The sequence below is a fragment of the Marmota monax genome, unplaced genomic scaffold (assembly GCF_021218885.2).
Source record: "Marmota monax isolate L192 unplaced genomic scaffold, Marmota_monax_Labrador192_F-V1.1 WCK01_AAM20220418_F8-fsc00014, whole genome shotgun sequence".
Classification (NCBI taxonomy): Eukaryota; Metazoa; Chordata; class Mammalia; order Rodentia; family Sciuridae; genus Marmota; species Marmota monax.
In genome coordinates, this window is record NW_026695222.1 from 13,520,545 (window position 1) to 13,546,727 (window position 26,183).

Consider the following 26,183-nt stretch of genomic DNA (forward strand, 5'->3'; position numbering starts at 1 on the left):
ATACCTGTAATGGAGGTTAAGGCAGAAGGATTGCAAGTTCAAGGCCAGCTTGGCAACTTAGGGAGACCCTGTCTCAAAATTTTAAAAAAGAGCCTAAGGGGCTGGGCTTGTGGCTTAGCGGTAGAGTGCTCACCTAGCACATGTGGGGCACTGGGTTCAATCCTCAGTACCACGTAAAAATAAAATAAAGGTATAGTGTCAAACTACAACTAAAAAACAAGATATTAAAATAAGAAAAAAAAAGAGCTGAGGAGTATAGCTCACTGGTAGAGTGCCCTTGGGTTTAATCCCCAGTGCCTAGCCGCCCCACCAAAAAATTTTAACTACCCAAAATGATGGGCTTGATATTTCTGATATCATAGTATAATAGCAATGGAAGAAGTCACAGGAATAAAACTTGATTAATATGACATTAAAAAATTTAAAACTGCATGTCAGATATATAAGAAAACAAACAAATGAAATGGCAAAACAATATTTCTCACAAACTTCAATAAACAAGTACAGGGCTAGGGCTCAGTGGTAGAACACTTGCCTAGCATGCATGAGGCACTGGGTTCAATTCTCAGCACCACATGCAAATAAATGGAATAAACGTCCATCAACAACTAAAAATATTTTTAAAAAATAAATAAATAAAATAAAAGTATCATTTCCAGATACAACTAAAAAAAAAAAAAAAAGGTCAGCTTGGTGCCAAAACTTTTAGAGATTTATTTAAAAAAAAAAAAAGTACAGAGGAGCTAGGGATATAGCTCAGTGGTACAGCACTTGCCTAGCATGTTCAAGGGCCTGGGTTCAATCCCCAGACTGCTTCAACAACAACAAATTGTACAGAATTCTTTTAAAGAACTCAAAAACCTAACATCATTAATATAATGCTAAACATCAAATTTATAGACGAGGAATACATGGCCAGTAAGCTTATGAAAAATTGTTTTTGCTTTAGGAATAACCCCCCAGCTGGCAGATTCAATCATGAGAAAATGGTTTTGGACCATCAAATTGGCATAGATTTTTTTGGGACATTGAGAACCAACCCAGGACCTTATACATGCTAGACAAGGGCTCTCCACTACGCTACATCCCCAGCTCTCAATTTTTTTTAATAGTACTAATTGTTTGCAAGATTAATATAAAAGCACCTTCCCATTCCACCCATGGAAGGGAAATTTGGTAATTTTCTGAAAAGTATTTAATAGTACTTCTCAAAAACTATAAAATAGCAACTTGCTTTGCCACAGTAATTATAGAATTTTCCTAATGAAAGAACCAAACACTTGGTCTAGAAACATTTATTGCAGCTTTGAAATATAATTTCAAAGAAGTGTTTATTGACTTGAGATGCTCATGATCAAATACCAACTGAAAATAAAAAACTACACAGAAGGTGTCACTTTTAATGTTTAAAACATATGTATACTTGGCACACAAACATATATAAAAGACTAAAGCAAATATTCCAAAACATGGTATCAGGCTGGAGATGTAGCTTAGTGGTACAGCATTTGCCTAACATATGTAAGACCCCTGAATTCAATCCCTGGCCTGGGGTGGGGCAGGGGGAGAAGTATCATTATCCTATGTTAATGTTTAAACATTACTTAAGTATAGAGCATTACTTATCTATCCGTATTTTTAAAAATTGTTCCATAGTATTGTTTTTTGTTTACTTGAATTTCAAGATATATACCTCCTTTTTTTTTTTACACAAATATTTATTTCTTTTGTAGTCAAAAAATAAATAAATAAATAAAGTGCTCCTAAATCTCACTACCTAAAAATGACTAAGTTACCATCTCAGTGTGCTGGTATGCTTTTATTATTTTTCCATGCACCAAATTTGTAGAATCAGGAGACTTCTCTTTCATGCACTACAAGCATCATGTTTGTGGCATCCCTTCCCTGTATGACAGTTCTGAGAAGCGTTTTCTCCTATCATTTTACACTCCTGTATCAGAACAGTAGTGATTGACACCTGAGGGACTCTCAACCCAGGTCTGGGGTCCTGGGGGCCTGGGTCCTTGGGGGTGACTCCAGTAGGAGCTGTCCTCATCCTCACAAACCTGTCTCACTCTCTGGCCCTTTGCTACAGGAAGACACCATGGAAGAATCTGGGTGGAAGCTGGTGCATGGTGACGTCTTCAGGCCACCCCAGTACCCCATGATTCTTAGCTCCCTGCTGGGCTCAGGCATTCAGCTCTTCTGTATGATCCTCATCGTCATCTGTGAGTGGGCCACTAGGCTGAGTTTGGGGCCCAGAGGACCAAGGACCTGATCTGGAAGCTTAGCTCTTTTTCCATGTGCCTCGAAAAGGGTGGGCTTCCAGGGGCGATCTAAGCACTCAGCAAGAAGCGGGCGTTTCCGCCTCTCTGGGCCAGACAACTGCTGGCAGCATCCCAGCAGCAGACCCAGTCCCTGGGAATGGTAATCTCCTCATGACTTTCTAGCTTCATTTATGGAGCCCCACTATGTCCACTCTATCAGTAAAGCCTCATATCACTGCTGTGAGGTTGACTTCCTTTTGCAGTCAGGTTAAGTGACTGACCCAAAGTCAATACCAGGATTAGGACTGAACTCTTTAACAAACAAAGAATACTAGTGTATAATAGTCACAAACAGCTCTAGAGTCACTGTGCCTAAATTTGTATCTCAGCCTCATGCCTCCAGGCTTTATGGCCTTGGATAAGCTACCTAATCATTTTAAGCCTCAGTTTTCTCATCTGAGAAATGGAGAAACTAATCTCCCCCTTGCAAAGTCAAGAATGCACATTCAGTGAGGTGGCATTTCTCAGTCAAGTACCTGGATCTGTGGACTAGAAGCTATAGTTAAGATTTGGCCAGCCAGGGTCCAGAAGCTGCCGTACCCCTGTGAGCCCCAGCTAAGACCTAGTCTTTTCCTGTAGAGAGGAAGGGATATTGAGAAGGCCCAGGGAGACTCTTCTAATCCTATCTACCCAGGATCCTGTCAGCCTGCCCGAGGCAGGAACTGGGGACCTGGCAAATATGCCACCCTGACTGTCCCCCTTCCCTCCTCAGTCGTGGCCATGCTTGGGATGCTGTCACCCTCCAGCCGGGGAGCTCTTATGACCACAGCCTGTTTCCTCTTCATGTTCATGGGGTAGGTGTGAGCATGCTCCCAGGGGCTGGCACAAGGTTCCTTCGTGTTACTAACAGGCCACCCTTGGTGTGCGCCCCTCTGCCCTTTTCCCACAGGGTGTTTGGTGGATTTTCTGCTGGCCGTCTGTACCGCACTCTAAAAGGCCATCGATGGAAGAAAGGAGCCTTCTGTGTAAGTTTCCTAAACCCCCCTCTGGCATTTGATGGGAACAAAGAGACTCCTTCTTGGGCTCCTCAGGAGGAGCATAGGCAGGCCCTGGTGGGGATCAGGCAGGGACTAAACAGCAGCATGATGGAGCAGGGAGGACTCAGGTCTGAGGGTCAGCAGTTCTGGGCTTTTACCTGTAGGCTCACAGAAGGACCTCTCAGGGCCTTGGTTGTCCCATAATAAAGTAAGGGTTTGGACTTGGGTTATTCTCAGTCTACATTGTTCAATGGCTCAAGCAAGAGAAGAAATAGGGGACACAGAATGATAGGATTTCAGTTGGCAATGCCACAGGAAAACACTGTGCCCAACAGGATAGTAGAGAGAATCACCTACCAGGACAGAAGAGGCCAGGCCCACGTGACTGCCAGCATGTTTCCCAAATGTGGTGCCTTCATTTATCTGCAGTGAGGATGGCCCTTGCCTTTCCCTGTCCTCCGGGGGATCGGGGAAAGAGTTTAGCAACAGAAAAGATCATAGAAATAGGAACAGTCCTAGGAGTGAATCTCACCTAGGGGGATCTGAGTCCCGTCTCCATGGAACATTTCTCCTTGTTCATACTCCTGGTGACTGACACAGTGCCTAGCCCATAAATTTCAGCCAGGAAGGCAGAAGAGGAATTCTCTGCATTGAAGAACATGAAAAGAGGAAGTAGCCTTTGAGCTGGTCCTTAGAGAGGAGTTTCGGACAGAGGGAAGCAGCCAGCAGAAGGGCCGCAGGCTCTGGGATTGCCTAAGTCCCAGTCCCGGATCTGTTTTTTCCCAGATTGATAATCATGAGAAGCCCTTTGAGCCTGTTTTCTCATCTCTCCAGTGGGGATAGTTCCATCAACCTCTTGGGGTTGTATGGGTGGAAAGAGACTGTGCACTTAAGGGCCTTGGGATAGCAGAAGCCTAGGCAGGAAGCAGATACCCCAAGGTGATGACTGTATAAAGGCCCAGGGGCAGGAACATGAAGGAGCAACGACCAGTTACTGGGTGGGAGGGACTGTGGCCCCAAAATGAAACTGGAAGTGGAAGTTGAGTGCCAGGTTGTAGGGAGCCATGGTCCTTGTGGTCAATGACTTGCCTGGAAATCCTGGCTGACTGTTGGCCCCAGCATGGAAAGAAGGAGGCTTACATATAAGTCTGAGGTTTTGGTTCCCTGTACTCACACAGCCTAAGATTCTGACTGACTAGAAACCACAGTCTGGCTTAGGAATTAGACTGCGTGGATGTGAACCTCTGTTCAACCCTCAAACTTTAGTGTCCCTGTCTTTAAAGGGGGTAATGTTAGTCCTTTTCTTCTAAACCTATAGTGAGGTTGGGTGAGATAGTGCCTGTCCCAGCATTTGCTATCCCTAAGATTCAAAGCTAACTGTCATTCTAGGTGGTTTGGGCCAGGGCCTAGGCATACATATTTTGTGAAAGTTTATTCATTTTCTTATTTAATGAGTATGTATTCTGCTCTGTGTTCTAAGTGATGGAAGTCCATCAGAGAACATGCTGTTCTCACTCCTCCCAGGGAACTCACTATTGAGGAAAGGCAGGCATGCACCTTCTCAGGTAGCAAAAATGCACTCCTTGACTTAAAATGGGATCACATCCCAGTAACCCCATCATAAGTTGAGAATATCTTGACTCAAAAATGCATTTAACACACTTAACCCTCAGAATATCAAGCATGGTTTCTCCTGGAGGCCTGTTGCTTTTACACCATTATAAAGTCAAAAAATTGTGAAGTAGAACCTTCGTAATTTGGGGACTATCTATAATTGCTCACTGGGATGAAAGTAAGGAAGGAGCCATTTCAGGGATCTAAGAAGGCATAGCACCAAGACCTGACTATTCTTGGGGGAATGCTTCAAAAAAGAATGAAACTTGAGCTGAGTTTTGAAGGACAAGGAGGATTTGAAACTGGTCAGGAAGCCCCACTGGGAACAGGTGGGAACTCCCTGGATACAGCTCCCCAGCCTGGCCCCTCTTGCTCCCAGACGGCAACACTGTACCCTGGCGTGGTCTTTGGCATCTGCTTCATATTGAATTGCTTCATCTGGGGAAAGCACTCATCTGGAGCGGTAAGTGTCCTGTCCACTCCCTCCCAGCCCCTCCCCAGCAAGGGGGGGCAGCCAGTGGTATTCTGTCCCACTCCCCAGGGTAACTTCCTGCTGTTCCCTTCCCTTTTCTAAGTCCCCAAGGTTGTGTTCCCAGCCCTAGGGGTCAAGGGCTGGCTGGGGTTTCCCTAGCACTGCCCATTTTCTGCATGTATCTGGGCACTGGCCTCTGTAGGCTCTCAGTTGGCCAAAGCTTACTTCTCTAAAGGGAGGTTTTCATGGTCCAGCAGCTAGCTGGGGAATTCCCCTTTGTCTCAATCAAAGCAGAGCTGCCCGGCATGAATATGCTAGGTCAGTATCCCAAACTAGGACTCTCCTACCTAGTGTCCTGCCCTAGCTAGCCCCTGCAGGTAGAGCAGCAAGGGTAGGCAGGAATAGGTAGTCTTATCCTTTGAGTGGGGATCCCACCCACACCAGTTGGTTGTGTTGCCGGCGGCCACACATGGGAGTTGTGCACACTGAGGCTCACTGAGTATGGCTTTGGACTCTGGAGGGTAGGAGAGCAGGGCTGTGGTACTAGGGGGCAGGTATTTGCCACCCCAGCCTTAGCATGTAGAACCACCTGCCCCTTCACTGCCGGTGCCTGTTAAAGGTCCCCCGGTGAGGCTGCAAGCTCAGGAAGCTAGAGGACGGAGTTCTTCCCAGCAGCTTGGGAAACTGCCCTCAGGAAATAGAGTCATGCCTGCCTCTCTTTTCCCATACCTGGATTTATGTTCTCTTCAACATATTACTCCTGATGCCAATTGTACATTATTCACACTTATAGAAATTTTGAGAAGTACAGAGAAATTAAGGAAATTAAAAATAACTCATAATCCAACCATCCAGAGATAAATACTATATAGATATTTAATATATGTTATTTCTTTCCTTTTATAGATATATTTTAAGTGGAATTACATAATTTAAAAATTATAAAATAATAACAAATATTTATATGGTGCTTACTTTGTAATAAATAAATATTCTAAATACTATGTATATTAATTCATTTCTTTTGGCATGATTTTTGTAGAAACTTAAATCATGAAACTGCACAAAAGAAGATGAAGAAAATCCCCCACACCCCATCCAAGGAGGCACTATTAAGTTTTTGCTTGAGTCCTTTAAAGGCTCATATATGTGTAAATATTGTGTTTTCATTAAAATGGAGTCCAGCCAGACCCATGGCACATGCCTGTAATCCCAGCTGTTCTGAAGGCTGAGGCAGGAGGATTATTAGTTCAAAGCCAGCCTCAGCAATTTAGTGAGGCCCTAAGCAACTTAGCGAGACCCTGTCTCAAAATTTAGAAAAAAATAAAAGGGCTGGGAATGTGGCTCAGTAGTTAAGAGCTCCTAGGTTCAATCCCCAGTACCAAAAAAAGCACTGTACATACAGTGATATAAAGTGCTTTTTTGCATTTAGTGGTATTTTACTTCAACCAAATTGAAAGTGCTTTGTGCAGCTTTTTGTTTTTTCCCTTTTCTTCTTCACTTCTCTTTACATATGATGGACCACTTGTAATTTCCTCTCATTCTGGCCTTTTTATGTTCCCTTTAGGCTCTTAGTCCTTTACTTCCCTGTTCTTCCCCACTTCCTTCCGGGGTGATGAGCTTCTGGGGTGCCAAGTTTCCTTCTTCACTGGGAGCCCAAATGGCCTGCTACATGCACTCTGCTTTCCCCACCCCCAGGAAATTCTTGGCCCCATGAGATTCTGGCCAGGAGCCCTAGAGAGAGGGTGGGCATCTGCAGAACCTTCTCCAAGATGGTAGACCTGCTGTGTGTGTGGCTTTTCCCTCTCTAGAACCTAAAAGGTCACCTTCCACCTTGGATGGACCCCAAATGGGGTATCGGGCCTCATCGGGTCCTCACAGTGTTGTGTCCACAGGTGCCCTTTCCCACCATGGTGGCTCTGCTATGTATGTGGTTTGGGATCTCCCTGCCCCTTGTCTACTTGGGCTACTACTTTGGCTTCCGCAAGCAACCATACGACAACCCTGTGCGTACAAACCAGATTCCCCGGCAGATCCCTGAACAGCGGTGGTACATGAACCGATTTGTGGGGTGAGTCTTCGGGCAGGGGCCTTCTGGGTGGAAAAGGCCAATGTTCCCCTGAGACATCTACTTAGGAAGGCCCCACAGGGTGCTATGACCTATACTCCAGCAGTGGCTGCAGCCATACCAGTAGCCTTGACAAAACCCAACTTCACTCCATGATAAGAGGCCCAGATTGCAACCAGACTTAGTGTCAGCCTAGAAAACAGGACAGGGAAGGGGACAGAGGATGGTGTGATGAGACAAATTAAGACCTACATTTGAACCTTGAGCAAGTCACTCACCTCTCTGTACCTCATTTTCCCATCTGTGAACTGGAGAGAATGATGCCCACCGTGCCTCTCTCTCAAAAGGTTGTAGTGGCCCAATGGCGCAGGGAGACTGAGAACCACCACCCTCTCTTCGCACTGGCTTGGGAGGAGCTTGAGCTTCCCAGTGGCTGGGTTGTAGGCGGTTCTAACACTCATGCTCTGCTACAGCATCCTCATGGCTGGGATCCTGCCCTTTGGTGCCATGTTCATTGAGCTGTTCTTCATCTTCAGTGTAAGTACTGGCCCGTCCCCATCCCCACATGCCACCTTGCCTCTTGAGCATGGTCCCTCCCTCTCACCTCAGCACTCTGCCTCTTCACTGCCTGTGAAATTGCAGATGGGTCATTTAACCTCTGGAAGCCTCTTTCTTACCCTGAAATTAAGTCACAGAGCTGCTGTCAGGATAGTTTAAAAGTCAGAAGACTGAGGAGATGTGCCAGCATACATCTGTACGGCATCTGGTGCGGTAAAGGGTGCCGCACATGGAAGCTGCTTCAGTGATGCTCCATCATCTAGCACCATGAGTAATAGCATTGCTGCATCTGCTTCCATTCTGAGCCCTTCCCATAAAGACGGGAATACTTGTCAACATTTCCCAAAACCTCAGGCAAGTGGAGGCAATGATCCCTAGTTGTCAGGATCCTTGTGGGCTGTCAAGGCGCTCGACATGCAGAAAGTGCTGCTGCTGGGACAATAATGACTGCTGGCTGGGAGTGCCAGGGGGAAAGTCGGCAGTAAGTCTAGCTGACCCAGCCGGGCGCCCAGAACAGGTGGTGCCATACCCCAAGTCAGTTTTGGACAAGTCTCTACTATTCCAGGGTAATGGTCCAGCCAAGACCTACCAAGACCCTGGCGCACCCAGACCTGCCTAGGAAAAGGGTCAGAGAATGAGGTGACTGCCCTTTGGCCCCTAGGTCTCTCCCAGGAAAATCCCCTTTATTCTGTCCTGTGTGATCCTGGACCAATTACCACCCTTACTCAGCCTTAATTTCCTCAGCTCTAAAAGGGCAAGGTTGCCCAGTGTGGGGGGTCCATGCCTATAATCCCAGCAGTTTGGGAGACTGAGACAGGAGGATTACAAGTTCAAAGCCAACCCTCAGCAATTTAGCGAGGCCCTGTCTCAAAATAGAAAAATTTTTAGAAAGGGTTGGGTATGTGGGTGAGTGCCCCTGGGTTCAATCTCTGGTACCAACTAAATAAATAGGCAAGATTACATGGGCTCGTATCTGTAGGTGAACATAAAGGACAGAGCCCAGCACCCAGCATGTGGTAAGCTGACTCTGAGTGGCGGTGGCTGCTGTGTACTTTTGATTATTTCCTCATGCTACCATGTTCAGGCTGGGGCCACCTACATCAGCCATAGCCCCTCCCTAAGAACACTATTATGGCTCACCTCCTGCTCCAGAGAGGAATGGCCAGTCAAAGCCACATACCAGGCACACAGGCTGTGATGATGTCACGATGGTGTCTTATTACTGCTCTGGTTAGAGGTGGGATGCCAAGGGAAGGGGCAGCTGAGTAGAGGCAGGCCAGCTGAAGCCCCCTCTGCTGTGTTCACAGGCAATCTGGGAGAATCAGTTTTATTACCTCTTTGGCTTCCTGTTCCTCGTTTTCATCATCCTGGTGGTGTCCTGTTCGCAAATCAGCATCGTCATGGTATACTTCCAGCTGTGTGCAGAGGTGAGGGGAATGGGGCCAGGAAGCAGGGAGTATGGGAGCTGGGTCCAGCATGGAACAGGTCAGTGAGGCTGCATTGGGAACTGGGTCTGGGTTTCCCATGGTCCCTGCCTCAGGCCTTGAATGTTGGACCAGTATGTTGCTTCCTTATCCAAGCCTGCATTTCTCAGCTTGAGGCTGGATTGGTGATATCTCCCTCACTGCATAGTTGTGTGAGGTAATGCCCTCCACTTGATACAAGGATGGTATCAGTGCCGAGTCCTCTCTAGTAGTAGTTTCTCCACCCATCTGATGCAGATTAGTAATCTGCCCTTCCTTTAGGAGTAAACTCTTGCAGAGTGGGTAAGTCTGGCCCTAGAGCTACCAGTGTGAGCTGGAATCTGGCTCTTGCATTAGTAGCTCTAGATCTTGAGTAGGTTGCTTAACCTCTGTGCCTTTTGCTGCTCCTCCAAGTGACAGGGATAATAATAGACCTAACTTGGAGGGCTGCTATTAAGTAGTGAATGAGTTGAGTTGATTCGTATGTAGTTCTTATGAAGTGCCTGACAGGCTGAGCTGGATAGTGCAGCCTACAGTCCCAGCTATTCATAGGCGAGCCTTTAGGTTCGCAAATTCAAGGCCAGCCTGGACAACTTGGCTAGACCCACTCTCAAAATAAAAATTTTAAAAAGGGCTGAAGGCTGGCATGGTGACCTCCCAGCTAAGTCAGGAGAATCACAAGTTTGAGGACAGCTTTAGCAATTTAATGAGATTCTCAGCAGCTTATTAAGACCCTGTCTCAAAAAATTAAACAAAAAAAGGACTAGGGGATGTAGCTCAGTGGTAGAGCACTTACCTAGCATGTGTAAGTCCTGGGTTCAATCCTAAGCACCAAAACAAAAAAAGTACTTACTTAATACATGGGATGTATTCGCTCAAGAAATATCAATTGTTATTACTTTTTTATTCTGTTGTTGAGTTTTTTAAAATCAAGGTATAATTTATGTATAGTAAAATTCACCCTTTTTATTTTGTACTTCTACATTTTTTAGAAATGTGCACAATTGTGTAACCACCGTCACAAAAAAGGTATAAAATATTTCCCTCACCTAAATGTGACTCTTACTGTGAGCCTTGAGCCCTTCAGCCAGCTGTGCAGTGTGGCAGGAAGAGGCCCTGGAGACAGCAGTGACCCCTGCTCTGTTTCCTCCTCAGGATTACCGCTGGTGGTGGAGAAATTTCCTAGTTTCTGGAGGATCTGCATTCTACGTCCTGGTCTATGCCATCTTTTATTTTGTTAATAAGGTACCACCCTCCTTGAGGGGATCCCCTTAGTGCCCTCACGCAGCATGGTAGAGAGGAGAACGCTGGGGGGAAATCTCAGTGTCTGAATCTTTCCCACCAAGAGCAGGGAGAACCACAGTCAGCTAGGGTTGTTTTCTACTCTAGAATGTGCCTTTTTAGGAAAGAACAATCTGTGTTCTGTACATGTAGGAGTCAAGCCTTCATATGAAATCTGTAAGATACCCCTAGGACAATACTTACAGGCAGTATGTCACCTGTACCACTTTTAAATAGGAAGTAAGAGAAACTGATAATACAGTATCTCCCAGGGAACTAGATAAAAGAACAGGAAAGAATAAAAGTAGGTGATAGGAGAGTTAAAAAGCACCTCCTTTCTGCAGGATTCCACACAGGGTAAGTGTGGGCTAATGAACAGGACCCCAGCCTGTCTGACTAGGGCAGACTCACAGACCTCATTGTCTCTGAGTGGCGTGAGTGAGGATGCAAACAGATCCCCACAGTACTGGCCCTGGCACTACTACAGTACTGGTAGACTGCTACATGACACATAAAGCAGACAGACTGTGGGAAGAGTTTAGGAGGCTCTGGGAGGCCCCTCACCTCCAAGGATAACACTGAAGACTCACTCTTACCACAGTATTTTGGGTCTCCAGAGCCTAAAAGCAAGCAGTCCTCTGTATTGCAATCAGAGTACATTTGCAAAATAGAGTTGTAGGTCCTTAGGTTGAGGCTTGGAATACCTTTTCCCAAAAATTCCATGTCAGAAGAGAGGATCATTTAATGCAGTGCTACACCCCTGTTTTCAGTCTGGTGACCATGCCTCTCTCTTCAATTCCAGCAGCTGGTCATCTAGCCAGGAGGTCAGCAAAACTATAGCCCATGGACCAGCAGAGCTGTTCCTGAAATAGTTTTATTAGAATACAGCCGTGCTCATGTGCATATCATCTGCGGCTGCTTTCACACTGCAGTGGCAATTGAATAGTTGCCACAGAGACCATGTGGCTTATAAAACCTAAAAAATTATAATCTGGCCCTTTAAGAAAAACATGCTGACCCCTGCTGTTGCACATCCAGTAACAGAAAAGACATTTCTTGGGGCTGGGGATGTGGCTCAAGCGGTAGCACGCTCGCCTGGCATGCGTGCGGCCCGGGTTCGATCCTCCTCACCATATACAAAACCAAGATGTTGTGTCCGCCAAAAACTAAAAAATAAATATTAAAAAAAAAAAAAAAAAAAAAAAAAAAAAGACATTTCTTCCTGACCCTCCCCATTCTCTTTCTGGACAGTGTCTGTCATTTCAAGGGTCTTCTTGATTTAGATTACAAGTCGCCCCCTGTAACCTCTACATTCAGACCTTAATCACAGTCCTTGGAGCATCCAGAATAAATTGGATCTCCCTTTTCTACAACCCATGTGAAGAGATCTCTTGTAAGTGGCAAATGACCAAAACCCAGTTCAAAAACAAAGAAAATCTACTAGCTGATATAACTGGACAGTTTGAGAAGTTTGGATTTCTTGTTTCAAGCATGGTTAAGTCTGGGCTCTGTGTCCACACCTTGGTTCTGTATGTCTGTTTTTTACTTCTTCTACAGGTGGGATCTGTACACAGAGTAGAAAGCTAGCCCCTGGTGCCCAGGGTCTCCTCATTTCAGCAATGGGATGGAATATCCTGATTGACTAGCTTAGGTTTTGTACTAGGATTGCTGACCCCAACAGCATCACAAAGTAGCCAATGTTTTCCTCAAAACATCTCGCGTTTGGGGACAGGAAACAGTGCTGGGCAAACAAAGCCAGAGATCTCATGGCAGCTACCGCCTGCCTCTCCTACTCAGACTGCTTCTCTGTCTAAAGCTGGCTCCTCTGGCCCTGTCATCTTGTCTGTAAAATGAGGGCCTTGGCCCCCCTGAGCTCTCGGGGCCCTTCCAGACCTGCCTTCTTGTTCACCTTCTTCTGGTTTGAACACTGTCCTGCCCCCCTCCCCCCCCACCATCATCCCTCCCCCATATGCAGCTACAAGAGTCTTGTGATGAGAGATGGTAATTGAACCTGAAAATCTGGCCGTCACCTCTTAGGCTTGGGAGAAGATCTCATACAGTGACCTTTATTTTCTTCCGGGCTCCTGGCAGTTGTATGATCATGTAGCTGCCCATGAGCCTAGAACAGGCCCCCAGATTAGCTTCATTTATCACAACAAACACTGCAACACAAGTCCCTATCCTCTCTGCCAAGGCCTCCAAACTCTGTCCCTTTCACAGAGGAGTCTGAAATGCTTTCCGATGAAAGATGCTGTGAGATGTTAACTCTCAGGGAGAAAACAGGCCAGCGGTGGCTCTGGACCTTAAACTGGAAGCTGTGGACAGCTCTCTCCCCTGCCTGCCTCCCCACTTCCTCCTGCTCCTTCAGCCATCCAGGAGTGTTTCCGTGCTGTTCTGGGGACTATGCAGGACCAGGAAGTAGCACTGCTGTGGCCATTCGGTCTTGTGACATTCTGGCCCTGGCCCCTGAGGTCATGAGCAGCCCAGGCGACGTACCAGTCCTAGTTAGTGCCAGTGAGGGTCAGCTGTGCTATGAGCCCCTTCCCTTTGTCAGGCGATGGGTTGGCCGTGAGGTGAGGGAGAGGGTGGGACCCGTTGCCGTGCTGCTGGTCCTAAGCGCTGTCTCTTGTCTTCTCTCTCTGTTCTGCCCCAGCTGGACATTGTCGAGTTCATCCCCTCTCTCCTCTACTTCGGCTACACGGCCCTCATGGTCTTGTCCTTCTGGCTGCTCACAGGCACCATCGGCTTCTATGCAGCCTACATGTTTGTCCGTAAGATCTATGCTGCTGTGAAGATTGACTGATTGGGGTGGACCACGGCCACGCCCACTCCATCCTCGGACAGGAAGCCACCCTGCGTGGGGAACTGCAGGCACGCAAAATAAAATAACTCCTGCTCGTTTGGAATGTAACTCCTGGCACAGTGTTCCTGGATCCTGGGGCTGTGTGGAGGGTGGGAGGGCCTGTAGATAAATCTTGCATTTTTCTTCATCTTGCAGTTCTGTGGGGATGAGGTTTTGTTTTTGGGGGGTTTTTTTGTTTTGTTTTTTTTCTTTTTCTTTTTTTTAGTGGGTTGTTTTTTCTTCAGTGCTAAGAAAGTTCCCTCCAACTGGAACTCTCTGATGTGTTTATTCAGATTTCTTTTTGGCTTGGGTTTGTTTTTTCCTTAGTTTTTTTAAACCAATGGATCCAGGATGGATAAATCCACCAAGATAACTGGGTTTTGGTCACTGTCTCCACCTCAGTTCCTCAGGGCTGTGGCCACCCCACGACTCACTGGAAGAGGCAATGCCAGGGCTGCAGTGAGGGTTCCAAGCCTCTCGCCGCCTGTCCTCACCATTGATGCCACAATAGCACGGTTCTAGCCTGGACAGCACCCTCAGTGCCAACCAGCCTTTGCCAGCCCTCTCCTTTCCTCTTCTTTCTTTCCCAACCTCTTCCCAGAGCTGCCCAAGGCAGAGCTTCTAGGCAGGGCTTCCAGCCAGGCCTCTGGGTCATCTTTTCACCACGAGCAAGCCCACGCCTTGGTGGATGCAGGAGATCCCCTGGAAGTACCCGGTCAGTTCCCCAAGACAGCAGGAAGCACCCCTGAGAAGAACAGCCAGAGGCGCTGACCAACGAGGAGGAGAGACGAGCAGTGAACTATTCTTGTGCCAAGAAACCCTGGACCTGGAGCCAAGTATTTCCAGAGTGAAGCACCCACATGTCTGGGTCTGGGAAGGGTGGCAGAGGCCGCTGGGGCCCTCACCCCTCAGGACTGCCCCCAGTCCTCTTCTCAGGGGGTGCCACTCTTTCTCACATGTGGTAGTGGTGGACCTTCTCCCCCACTCCCAGGGCAGAGCAAGGAGCCTGGAGAACTCACATTCCTCCTTTAGGTGGCTGGGCAGAGGCCTTCTTGACGTCCCCTGGCCGCAGTGTTTATACTCAGTTCTTTTAGCTGGACCCATCCCCTCCACTTCTCACCTGAGTTCTTGTTGGGGGCACCCAGAAAACTGCTGTGAGAAGGAAGATGGTAAGTTCTGTCGTTCCTTCCCCAATTCCACCAGGAACAAGCAAGAAGTTTAGTTTCCCCGAGCTGGAAGGAGTTTGCTCATGTGGCTGGCCTGGTCCTCCACAGACCCCCACTCTTCTTGCCCATGCCCACCCTGTTGAAGTCACAGACGTTTGCTCTTAAATTGTAAGAGACCAAATCCACCTGGGATGAGTGTTTAAGTAATAGCCACTCACCCTTGCTCCAGTCCTTGGGCTCCAACCATGAGACTAAGCTCAGGATGCTGGTGAAGCCAGGAATACACCCCTCCCTTCTCCACCTCAGAGTCCCCCAGGGCCCTGCCAGCTCCCCATGAGTCAAACCAGTAAACTTCCCAGTCTCACCACGTAGCAACTCCTTGGTGCCAAGCGGCGTCCATCAAGAATCAGGCTGGAGAAAAGGGAACCAAGCTGTAGGGAATGATATTTGGAATCTATTGATAGTTCAAATCTTGACATTTTTTTTCCCCCTAAGAAATTCTTATTTGGGGGGGAGTGGGAAAATGGACTCCTCAAAGGGTTCAAACATCGTCGATTTTTCTGACTTTTTTAATCATCATCATCATTATTTTTAATTAAATGCCTGTATGCCTTTTTTTGGTCCAATTGTAAATAAAAATGCCATTGTCCTGTTGTGATGTCTCAAGTCACATGCAGGGGTTGGGGTGTAATGTGTGATAGCCTCCCTAATGAACTGAGTGTTGCTGTTGATGTTCAGTCTCCTCTCTGGCTTTCTAGGGTTCAGGCCAACACTGTTTCCTGTCTGGTACAAGTCCATAGTCTTGCGCCATCTCCTCGGCTCCTCCACACCAAATTGTAAGCATTTGCACCACCCTCTGATCCAACAAGCAGGAAATGGCAATCAGGTGTGCGTTTTGGAAGCAGTCCTGGTTTTGGATTCCCAGCTCCAATATTTTATTGCCAGGTCATTTTACCCTCTATCATGTAGGGTATCTTCAAATGAAGCAATAGAAATTTAGGTCAAAGGGCTGGGAGTGTGGAAAGCATGTGCTTAGCATACTTGAAAAGGCCTTGGATTCAATCCCTAGCATTAAAAAAAAAAAAAAAGATATATAGAGAGGCTGAGTCAGGACAATCTCAAGTTCAAGGCCAGCATGGGCAACTTAGCAAGCCTCTGTCTCAAGAAATAAAAAAGACGGGCTGGAGTTGTGGCTCAGTGGTAGAGCACTTGCCTAGCATGTTTGAACCCTTTGAGGGTCCCTCACATAGTAGTAGGTGCTCAATCACCTATTCCCTCCTCACTCATCAAAGGTGAGTCTCAAAGGCTAGTAATCTAAGTTTGGTAATGACTCAAACTTAAGGAAATTTTTTCTTAAATATTTATTTTTTAGTTGTAGTTGGACACAACACCTTTATTTTATTTATTTGTTTTTATGTGGTGCTGAAGATCGAACCCAGAGCCTCACACACGCTAGGCTAGTGCTCTAATGCTGAGCCACAGCCCAGCCCCTCAATATAAGGAAATTTATAGGCCTAGAAACTTGCAGTTGGACCCATGCTGGCTCAGAAGTCAGCACCCTGGAACCCTGAAGGCCATCACATTATGAAATTGCCATGCCGATGCTCCCATAGGAGGACTGAGTTGTGAGTGTGACCTCCCACAGACAACAGTCTAGCTACATCACCGATGTGAACAGACAAAAACTCACTCCTGATGCTTGGTCTAAGCAGATCAAGGTACACTCCCCCCGTTGCCAAGAGTTGATTCAAGTTATGATCCAGTTCTAGCCAATTCAGATACAGGGCCAGGAAAGTAACAGTAGGTTCTGGAAAGGTTTCTTCCTTTTTAAGGGGAGTCAACAGTAACTGCCATATCCCATTGTAATGCTTAGAGATATGGCCACCACTTAGCACCAATCCAAGGACAACACCAACCTAAAGGATGGCAGATCAGAGAAGAAGGCCCAATTCCTTGAAGATAACATTGAACTGAAAATTACATAGGCTGTCTCACCTCTGGATGCTCATAGAAGGTTAAAAAACATACATATAGCTGGAAACAGTGGCACACCTGTAATCCCAGTTAGTTGAGGCTGAGGCAGGAGAATTGCCAAGTGTAAAGATCAGCCTGGGCAACTTAGAAATAAAACAGGGCTGGGAATGTAGCCTAGTGGTAGAGCAACCCTGCCTTTAATCTCTGGTCCCCTCCCCACAAAAAATATTGTTTAAGGTATAGCTCAACTGTACGGCACTTGCCTAACACACATAAGGCCCTGGATTCAACTCCCAGCACTACAGAAGCAATATCAACAGGAATCTGTTGAGTCAAAGAGTTTCCAATAAGGTTGGGGTTGTGAGGCTGGGATTGTGGTCAGTGGTAGAGCACTTGCCTAGCATGTGTGAGGCCCTGAGTTCAATTCTCAGCACCACATATAAATAAATGAATAAAATAAAGGTCCTTAATATCTAACAAATATTTAAAAATAAATAAAATAAAGGTATTGTGTCCAACTACAACTAAAATATAAATATTAAAAAAAAAAAGAGTTTCCGATGGTTGTCAACAAAAGCATTGCCACAGTCAGCCCCCTAAATGGCTGGTGTACTGGAGAGGGAAGACAGCTTGAAGGGAGTTTTTCCTTCTGCTAAGGAATTCCAAGTTTCTTCTCTGGATGAGAAAACAAGCTAAGAGCTGTGAAGTGTGTGGAATCCTGGAGAGCAGGCCATGGCTGCTCTCAGGCCTATTAGCCTTCCAAGTAGGGCCTGTTCCACCACAGCCTGGTGCCAAGGAGGCCTGGTGCCAAGGAGCCCTGGTGCCTAGGAGCCCAAGTGCCCAGGTCGCACCAATGGGGGCGCCTGTAGAAGGCCCTCAGATTTAGCAACTCAGGTCAACTTTTAGTTCTGTTGAGCAAAGGCAAGCAGACACCAGGGACTTCCTTGAATTTTTGTGCTGAAATAGCATCCTTAGAGGAAAATATCAAAGTCCCCTGAGCTATAATCAAGGCAGTTGCAGATTACAAGTAATTACCCCAGTTTCGAGACATCTCAGATTGAAAAATAACTTGTCCAAAGTTCTTTTCCAGGCCAACAGAACAGGGCAGACGGCTGAGATGAGATGAGCAAAACCTTGGGATCCAGAGCTCATGTTTGAACTCCACACCACAGCAGGAAGTCCCCTCCTTACCCTGCCACCTTCCTCCACCCTTGGCACACATGTAAGCCACAGGACATCTCTCTGTAGTAGGGATCAAAAATGGGGACAGAGGTATTTACTGCTCCAACTCCAAGGCTGCCTGGAAAATGTTTGCCCCATGGATGGTGAGGAGTGTTTTGTTTTTGGTTACCAGGGATTGAACCCAAAAGGCCCTGAACCACTTAGCCTCATCCTCAGCCTATTTTTAAAATATATTTATTTGTTTGTTTATTTAGAGACAGAGTCTTGCTTAGTTGCTTAGGGCCTTGCTAAATTGTTGAGACTGATCTTGAACTTGGGATCCTCCTGCCTCAGCCACCCGAGTCACTGGAATTACAGGAGTGTGCCACCATGCACCTCGGTAGAGTTCCTTTTTTTTTTTTTTTTAAATATTTTTAGTTGTAGATGGCATAATACCTTTATTGTATTTATTTATATTTATGTGGTGCTCAGGATCGAACCCTGTGACTCAAGCATGCTAGGCAAGGGCTCTGTCACTGAGCCCGAGCCCCAGCCTTAGAGTTCTTATCCCTAGAGTCAGGCCCAGAAGGTCCTTCAACAGGCTTCGGTGCCTTGTAAACATTGTCTCCTGTCAGGTGACCTGTCTTCCCTCTGCCCACCTGAAAATTCCTCTCTAGCCTCAAGGATGTGGAGCATTCATTCATTCCATAAAGAACTACCGAGTCTCCAGCTGTGCTGAGCCTGAGGGGAAGGAGACTCTAGGCAGTGAACAAAACAAAGTCCCAAGAGTGTAGAGAAAAAGGCAAATGCATAAATGAAAGTACTGGATGAGATCCTGTGATGAATGCTAAAGCAAAACTCTAATTTAAAAAAGAGAAGCCAGTGAGGTGGCATGGTGGCACACGCCTATAATCCCAGCTTCTTGGGGAGACTGAAGCAGGAGGATCAGGAATTCAAAGCCAGCCTCAGCAACAGCAAGGCACTAAGCAACTCAGTGAGACCCTGTCTCTAAATAAAATACAAAATAAGGCTGGGGATGTGGCTCAGTGCCCCTGAGTTCAATCCCCAGTACCAAAAAAAAAAAAAAAGGAAGACAGGAAGAGTGGGTAGTTCTAACAGTAATTGGGGAAGACTTCCCAACAGGGGTGAAATTCTCTTTTTCAAATGTTATGAGGTACAACATTTGAGCTGAGAAGCCTTAATGAAGTAAAAAAGAGCCAGACTATAAATAATCTGGAGAAGGTTCTAGGCCAAGGGAATAGGAAGCAAGACTAGCAAGAGGCTGGTATAAATGGAAAGAAATCCGGGGAGGTGAGCAGAGGTCAGATCATGAGGGTCTTGCAGGCTGTGCTGAGCTAATTGGCTTTTCCTGTGTGAGATTGGAGTCATTGGAGGGTTTGGAACAGAGGGGCACAGCTCAAATCAGTTTAGAGACCTACACTGCTATTTCCATGTAAGCCCCTGGCATGTAATAGGTGCACAATATACATTGGTGGTCAATATCACTGTTTTTCAACCTGGCTACTGGACCTTGAGCTCAAAAGGCAGGAACAGAATCATCTCATGCCCTAAGAGGGGTGCTGAGATGTGTGAATACGAGTGAGTGACTCAGCGGGTTCTCACCAGGTGTGGTGGCGCACACCTGTAATCCCACCTACTCAGGAGGCTGAGCCAGGAGGATGGCAAGTTCTAGGCCAGTCTCAGCAGTTTATTGAGACTCTGTCTATAAACAAAAGATAAAGCCTGTAATCCCAAAGACTCAGAAGACTGAGGAAGAAGGATCACAGCTTTGGAGCCAACCTCAGCGACTCAGCAAGACCCTGTCTCTAAAAATAAAAAGGACGGGGGATGTGGCTCAGTGGTTAAGCATCCCTGGGTTCAATCCCTGGTAATAAAATAAATAAATATGGCTGGGGATACTACTGCAAAAGTGTTTTGGATTCAGTTTTCAGTACAAAAAAAAAGGGTTGGCGGGGAGGTTTCTCAGCACGAAACTCATGCCCCAGAAGAGTGGAAGGAACTGTGGTAGCTTCAGAGTTACTCAGAGTGACGGAAGCATGTCACTGAATGTACAGAAGATAAAAACCTATTTTACTTAAGTACCATTGTCTGGAGCTAAGAGATCACATGATATACCTGGGTCTAAACCTGGGCTGCAGGAGCCAAAGTACACCTGCCAATCACCAGGCAAACCGCATGGGGCATCAGCTTTTAAAATCACCAGGATCTTAGAGGCTCATCCTGATTCCTCTTGGAGTGTCAGGAAAAGGTGTTTGGCAAAAGAGAACCCCAACAAGTGCAGCCAAGTCTGGCCTCTGTACCCAAAATTTGGGATTTAGGCTGTAAATCCTAAATTTGGGACATGTCAGAGAGTAATGTGGGCCAAGGCAACCATGGAGGGCTTCCTGGAAGAGGTACAACTTGGAGGGATGGATAACATTCATATTGGAGAGATCTGGAGTTGCACTCTCCTCCTCTTTCCTCCAGCTGCCCTGTGACACTCTCACCTCTGAACCACACCTGATTCCACTCCTTCCTCTCTGCAGGATAAAGCCTTGGCTTGGCATTCAGAGTTCCGCTTTCAGAAGTGGCCTCGGCCTACCTATCCAGCTTTGCCTCTCAGGCAGCCACTCATCGTGTGTGAACATCCCGGCATCTGCAGACGCCAGTGCCTTTGCTCATGCTGGTTGCTCTGCCAGAAGTTCCCTTCTTCAGTCCTGCTTTTCAAATTTCTGCCCAATCCTCAAGAGCCATCTCCAGTATCCTGACCAGAGAAGTCTGTACCTGTGGCCTCCTCCATCTACAGTTGTGGTGAACTCTTTGCCAAGCTGGACTTTGTAGGATTCTGTCCGCTTGGGACGACCATTATGCCTCTTTTCCTGGTGTAATTATTAATACTGACTCCTTCCACCTCGAGATGTGCTTCAGTGGATGAAGTTGTGCAATCAGCCGTCACCACCCCACCCTTCCCCACCCAACAGAAACTTCAGGAGAAACCCTGCTCATTCTTTATCTTGTCGGAGCCTCCCCAGCACGGCAACTCCTATGGATAAGGTCACTCCCTCACAAGGGTGATTATGGGGTGCTGGACACTGAACCATGAGGCCGAGTGGCAGACAGACCAGTACCTGTTCCCCTGACTCCTGTGAGAGGGAAAAGAAGATAAGAGATCAAGGTCTTTTTTGAATCACAAGTGATAAGCAGAAAACTGTAAAGGGCTGGACAGGAAAGCCTCTGAAGAAATGGCGCTTGAGGCCTGAACAAGTTGAGGGAGCGGAGATGTGATACCTGAAGGGAGAAAATTGCTGAGAGAGGGAAAAGCAAATGCAAACACCCTGAGGCCAGAATGAGCTTGCTGTATTTAAGGAGCAGCAGGGGCTGTGTGTAGGGGCCGGTGTAGAGAGATCAAAGGGAGATGCATGAGAGATGCTGGTAAGAACCAGGAAAGGCAAGGTTTGCAGTGGCAGTAGGAACTGGGGCATTTGTGTGTGCCTGTCAAGAGAGTTTGGATGGGGGAGTAACAAGAAACAAGCTATTTTTTCCCCAGACCAAAAAGTTTTTATTTTTCCATCATGCATATAGAAGGCAAAAGTGCCACAAATCCTCTTTGGATTGGACAAAGTCAGTCTGGGCATATTTGTTAAGAAGTAGCGATATCAGTTATAGTGATGTCAATTACAATACGACTCCAGGGCACAGATTCCTCAAGACCATTCTGGAGATTATTCTCACAAAACATGGTAACAACTTCCGTGGTAAGTCCTAAAAAAACACCTTCTTCAAACTACTTCTAAGAACAGGTATAGTATCAGGCCACAACTTGATAAGAATCAGGAAGAGTCACATAAGTTTCCGAGTGACACAGAACAATTACATTGACAGTTTTACAAATGTTCTCAACTAAAAGCAACAAACAGGCCTAAACAGCTCCATTTTCCAGTGGGCTGGAAACAGAAAAGCGGATGCTTCGGTTCTTAAAAGCAGCAAAAACCCTATAGCGTTAACTTTACACACACAAGGTCATACCTGACTAGGAGGGAAAGACTCTAAAGTTGTAGTGCTCTCTCATTCCCACAATTTACAAAACATATTGGTGAATCCAGGAAGTTAGTAAAAATCAGGGGACTGCTCCCTCTACCCCGCAGGCCCCCTACCACCCCACCTTTCCTACAGGCTCCAGCTTGTTACACTGCCCTCCCCACTATTTTGTGTTCCTAGGTCCTAGGAGCAAAAGACAGGCCTTATGTGGGCAGGGGCCACCACCTCCTAAATAAAACAGAGACAGCCCACAGTCCCAGAGGGCACTTGGAGGAGAGGAGTAGCTCAGCCCTTGTACCTACAGAAACCTGCAACCCATGGTGGAGGGCACAGGGGGGCTGGGTCTGGAGGAGGAAGAAGAGTTGAGACTAAAGTTCCTCCAAAAGAACATCGTGTAAAATGAAATGATTAACTCTCCCTGCCCCTGAGGACTTCCTGGACTGCTGAGCAGCCCTGCCCACCTTTTGAAGATTCTAGGCCTTGCTAAATGGGGTGAGGCAAGTGAGCAGAGGGGGCAAAGAGAGCCCTGGCAGTTTACAGGACAAGCTTTCCCTTTCTGGAGACAAAGATGAATTCAAGAAAGTCTGTCTTCTTAGCTATTTGCAAACACTTTGCTTCTTCAGTTTTCGTTTCTGAGCTGCGACTTTAAGGAAAAATGGTGAGATCTAGGCCAATAGACACAATTCCCAGCATCCACAACTTGGCAGCTAAGAACACGTGGGCAAGGGAGCCAGTGAAGGGTATGGATTCTCTGTGGGTCCAGAAATAGGGTTCAGGAAAGTGGGCTCCTGGAGGATCTCATCTTTGCCGCCACCTTGACCATGTGCCCAGATACGCCAACCTGGCAGAGCTTCTGGGCAATTGTGAGATCTCCTGTGCATTGGCAGGTGGCCCAGCAGGGTTCATAGACAGTGTTTGAGATTCTTATAGACCTGGAAGTAGGCCAAGGGCTGATGGCTGCCTGGGCAGAACTTATGAGAAATGTGAGAGCCAGGCGTTCATGGGGCATAGCGCAGGCCTTCAAGAGCAAGCCCCGGCAGGGACCCAACGTGGGGAGGAAGAGCAGGGGAATCACAGAGTGTGCTGCCCGCTGCTCCCTGCTCCAGACCTCCCCCAGGCCTGCTCTGCCCATGCCCAACAGTCCATTTGGTGGTAACCTGGCCTGTGGTCCTGGGGCCTTGGAATGTCCAGGTCTGGCTGGCAGGCAGCACCAACTGCCCCAACCATCAGAGTCTCAGCCACAGCCAGTGTGGGGAGCTGTCATGAGTGCAGCCAGCACAAACTCAAAGCCCATCCAGCTGCGGCTTTGAAGCACTAGGCAGCAGAGAGGCATGGGTCTTCCTGGTGATGCCTTGTGAGGGCCAGATCCCAGACAGGGCCAGGCCAGGAAGATGGTGGTGGATACATGCACAGCACTGGACGTTCTGGAGTAAATGCAGTGGCATGTTTCAGTCATGTGATGTTGACAGAGAACAGCATGAAGGTCACATGGAAATTTGCAGAGATTGGCCACGAAGGCCACAGTCTAGGAGCTGAGTCCACTGAACATCCAGAGGAGCCAAAGGGTGCAAAAGAGAAGGCAGACAGCAGGGCACCCACTGTGGGCCTAAGCCCAGGTCCACAGGAGGTGGAAAGGAGTCTCTGTAGGACTCAGCCAGACTGGAACCTGGAGGCCCGAGGTGGGGCCTCTGTGGGCCACCTTGCTAGGCCTCGCCTGGCTCTGAGGGGCCTATCCCCCAGCAAATAGTACTGCAGGGGGTTAGGCCACAGGTCATCTTTGATGATCTGGGCAACCCTGTCAGCCTCTGGGAGGCTGTGCTGTGAAAACCAGCTGAAGAAGCTTCGCACTGTGTCTCTGTTCCTGTGAACCAGGGCTGGGGGTTCCTGACCTCGATGCCATCGGATCCGAGTTGCAATGGATACCACCCGGCCTGAAGACCTACACTCGTACTCCTTCACTATCACCTTGTTTTGAAAGTAGGGGTTGCTCCAAAAGCGGAACTTGAACTTGCAACCTGACCTGGCATGCCTGAGTTCCCTCACCTCCAGATTCATCAGGTAGCAGAGCATGTCTTCATCTCGGGGGCTAATCATGGTTGACAGCTGCGGGTGGTTCAGGAAGGCGGTGACCCAAAACCCGGGAATATTCTGGATGATGAAGCTTCTCCGGGCTAGGTGCAACCGGCGCATCCTCCCAAAACTGCGCTCAAGCCAGAGGTAGGCCCTGTCGGCCTGGCCACTCAGGACTTCCAGCTCCCACTGGATGGCCTCCAATGGGTCCACAATGAGACCATCAAGGTTTAGGGGCCTCGGGGCCTCCTGTGCCTCCGCGCCCACCTCCAGCCTCTCCTCCCCCACCTGCTGCTTCTCCACCTCCTCCGCCGCCTCCTCCATGAAGATGGCGCCCTCCTCAGTCGTCACTTCCTCGGCCTTCCCACCGGCCCCCGCCCGAGCCCCCCACTCTTCTGCGCCACACGTTTCTGGGGTCTCATCCCCGTGGGGGCCGCTTTCCAGGCTTGGGTCAGTCGCCACCGAGGCCACTTCCCGGAGCCCTGGGGCAGGTGGAGCGGTCCCGGGGCCGGCTGCAGGGTGGGGGTCCCCGCGTCCCCCAGCTCCCGGGACCCAGGCCGCGGGGGCCAGGCGCTCGCACCCCTCCTGCGCGGGCCCAGACGGTGGGCTAGCGGCAGCTTCCAGGGCACCCGCCCCCTTGTCCGCCATCACCTGCGGGCAGCCTCTTGGCTGGTGGGGCTCAGGCGAGACTGCGGGCTCTGCGACAGGGGCGGCGGCAGTGGCAGGTCGCGGACAGGCGGCGGGGAGGTGGTGTCTCCTCCTCCGAGGCGCGCTCCGCCCCTCGCACCCCTCTTCCGGATGTGACTCGTTAGGGTCCTCCCGCGCGGGGGAGACAAGGGACCTGGAGTTCTGGTGTGTATATGGGGGCTGCCCGGTGGGGACGCGGCTCCCGGCGCTAAACAGAACTGGCTCAGAGGCGGTGGAGGTGGGGGAAAGTGCCGGCGTGAACCAAGCAGGGGCAGCTTGGGCGGGGGGGGGGGGGGGGCAGCCCATCACAGCCACCACGGCTGGCATTCGTTCCCCTTGCTGGGCTCTCTCGGGGCCACTGTGGACACTTGCACTTTCACACAGGATACATTTTCACAGGCACAGCCAAGGGGTGTTCCTTGCAGAGGCTGACCACACTTGAACCCGGAGCCGAAGATAACAGTAACTGTGGCACCCAAGGTGCTCCTCTTGTGGAGAAAGGGAAGAAAATAGTTATTAATGGGTAGAAAGATCCCAAGCAAGGAAAGGCCTCAAACCACTGCAGAGCAGGGAGCGAGAGCATCAGCCTGGTCCCCATGTTCCTCCTAGGCTGGCTGGCTGAGACCAGGCGGACCTTGCTTCATTTTATGCCAGGCCAAAGGGGTTAGTTACCTTTTGCTCAGTACCACTCATTTCACAAAGCCGGACTTGAGTCTGAAGTGATCTGTTCCTGGGTAGACCAGCCCCTGCAGTCCAGGACCGGCAAATACATCCACACTCCTGTGGTCTCAGTTCTTAAACTTGTGGCATATGGAGTTCAGTAGACCTAATGCCATTTCTGCCAAGTCCCTGCCACTTACTCCAGAAAGCCTTGAGCCTCTTTCCTGCCCAATGGACATGACAGCTCCCTCATCTGAGCCACCGGGGCTATCCTAAGGTATACACAACTTAAGAAGGCAAGGTGGATTCTCCTGAGGCCCCAACTCATTGGGGTGGCCAGTGAACATGTAGAATGATGGATGAAGGGTCAGCTTGCTGCCTTTGTTCAAGCACACACTCACACTTGCTAGTGCCCTCAAGGGCTACTGGGCTCATGGTTTGGACCTGGAGCCTTTGGTCCGCCAAAGGCTCCTTCTTCCTATGTTGGAGACTTGGTCCCCAATGCAGCAATATTCAAAGGTGGGGCTTTTTGGAAGTGATTGGATCGCGATTCCGATCTCATCAATGAGTTAATCCATTGATAGGTTCAAAATTGAATGGACTATCGGGGAGGTGGGGGAAGCTGTAAGTTGGGGCTAGCTGGGAGAAATAGGTGACTGGAGATATGCTCTTATAAGGGTGTAACCCTGGCCCTTGATGGAAGGATCTCAGCACAGGGGGTGGCGCCCAGGATGGTGATGACATTTTTTAGGACTGGCCAAGCAATGTCAGCTGAAAGCACGTCAGCCTCTCAAAAGTTGTTGGGCACAGGCATAGGTGCACCTT

At 48.3% G+C, this 26,183-nt stretch overlaps 2 protein-coding genes across 3 annotated transcripts in view; one reads left to right on the top strand and one right to left on the bottom strand.

The window, feature by feature from the left end:
- The window catches only part of Tm9sf4 (transmembrane 9 superfamily member 4), a 50,165-nt gene extending 34,743 nt beyond the window's left edge, over window positions 1-15,422 (top strand). For both annotated transcript variants that reach the window (XM_046433099.2, XM_046433100.2), the window contains 9 exons: window positions 2,096-2,228; window positions 3,040-3,121; window positions 3,217-3,292; window positions 5,298-5,381; window positions 7,286-7,461; window positions 7,932-7,995; window positions 9,324-9,443; window positions 10,635-10,724; window positions 13,414-15,422. In XM_046433099.2, the coding sequence (XP_046289055.1) occupies window positions 2,096-2,228; window positions 3,040-3,121; window positions 3,217-3,292; window positions 5,298-5,381; window positions 7,286-7,461; window positions 7,932-7,995; window positions 9,324-9,443; window positions 10,635-10,724; window positions 13,414-13,563 (975 nt within the window). In that variant the 3' untranslated portion in view covers window positions 13,564-15,422. The remainder of the gene's footprint in view (window positions 1-2,095; window positions 2,229-3,039; window positions 3,122-3,216; window positions 3,293-5,297; window positions 5,382-7,285; window positions 7,462-7,931; window positions 7,996-9,323; window positions 9,444-10,634; window positions 10,725-13,413) is intronic.
- A 6,016-nt stretch (window positions 15,423-21,438) lies between these two features.
- Window positions 21,439-24,925, bottom strand: LOC124085451 (putative testis-specific Y-encoded-like protein 3). The gene has a single exon (XM_046433101.2). It carries the CDS (start codon window positions 24,657-24,659, stop codon window positions 23,592-23,594), a length of 1,068 nt encoding a protein of 355 aa, XP_046289057.1. The 5' UTR covers window positions 24,660-24,925; the 3' UTR covers window positions 21,439-23,591.
- Window positions 24,926-26,183: the final 1,258 nt, after the last annotated feature.

Excerpts from the sequence above, each read along its gene's own strand:
- LOC124085451 (XM_046433101.2), bottom strand. The coding sequence starts at position 24,659 with ATGGCGGACAAGGGGGCGGGTGCCCTGGAAGCTGCCGCTAGCCCACCG.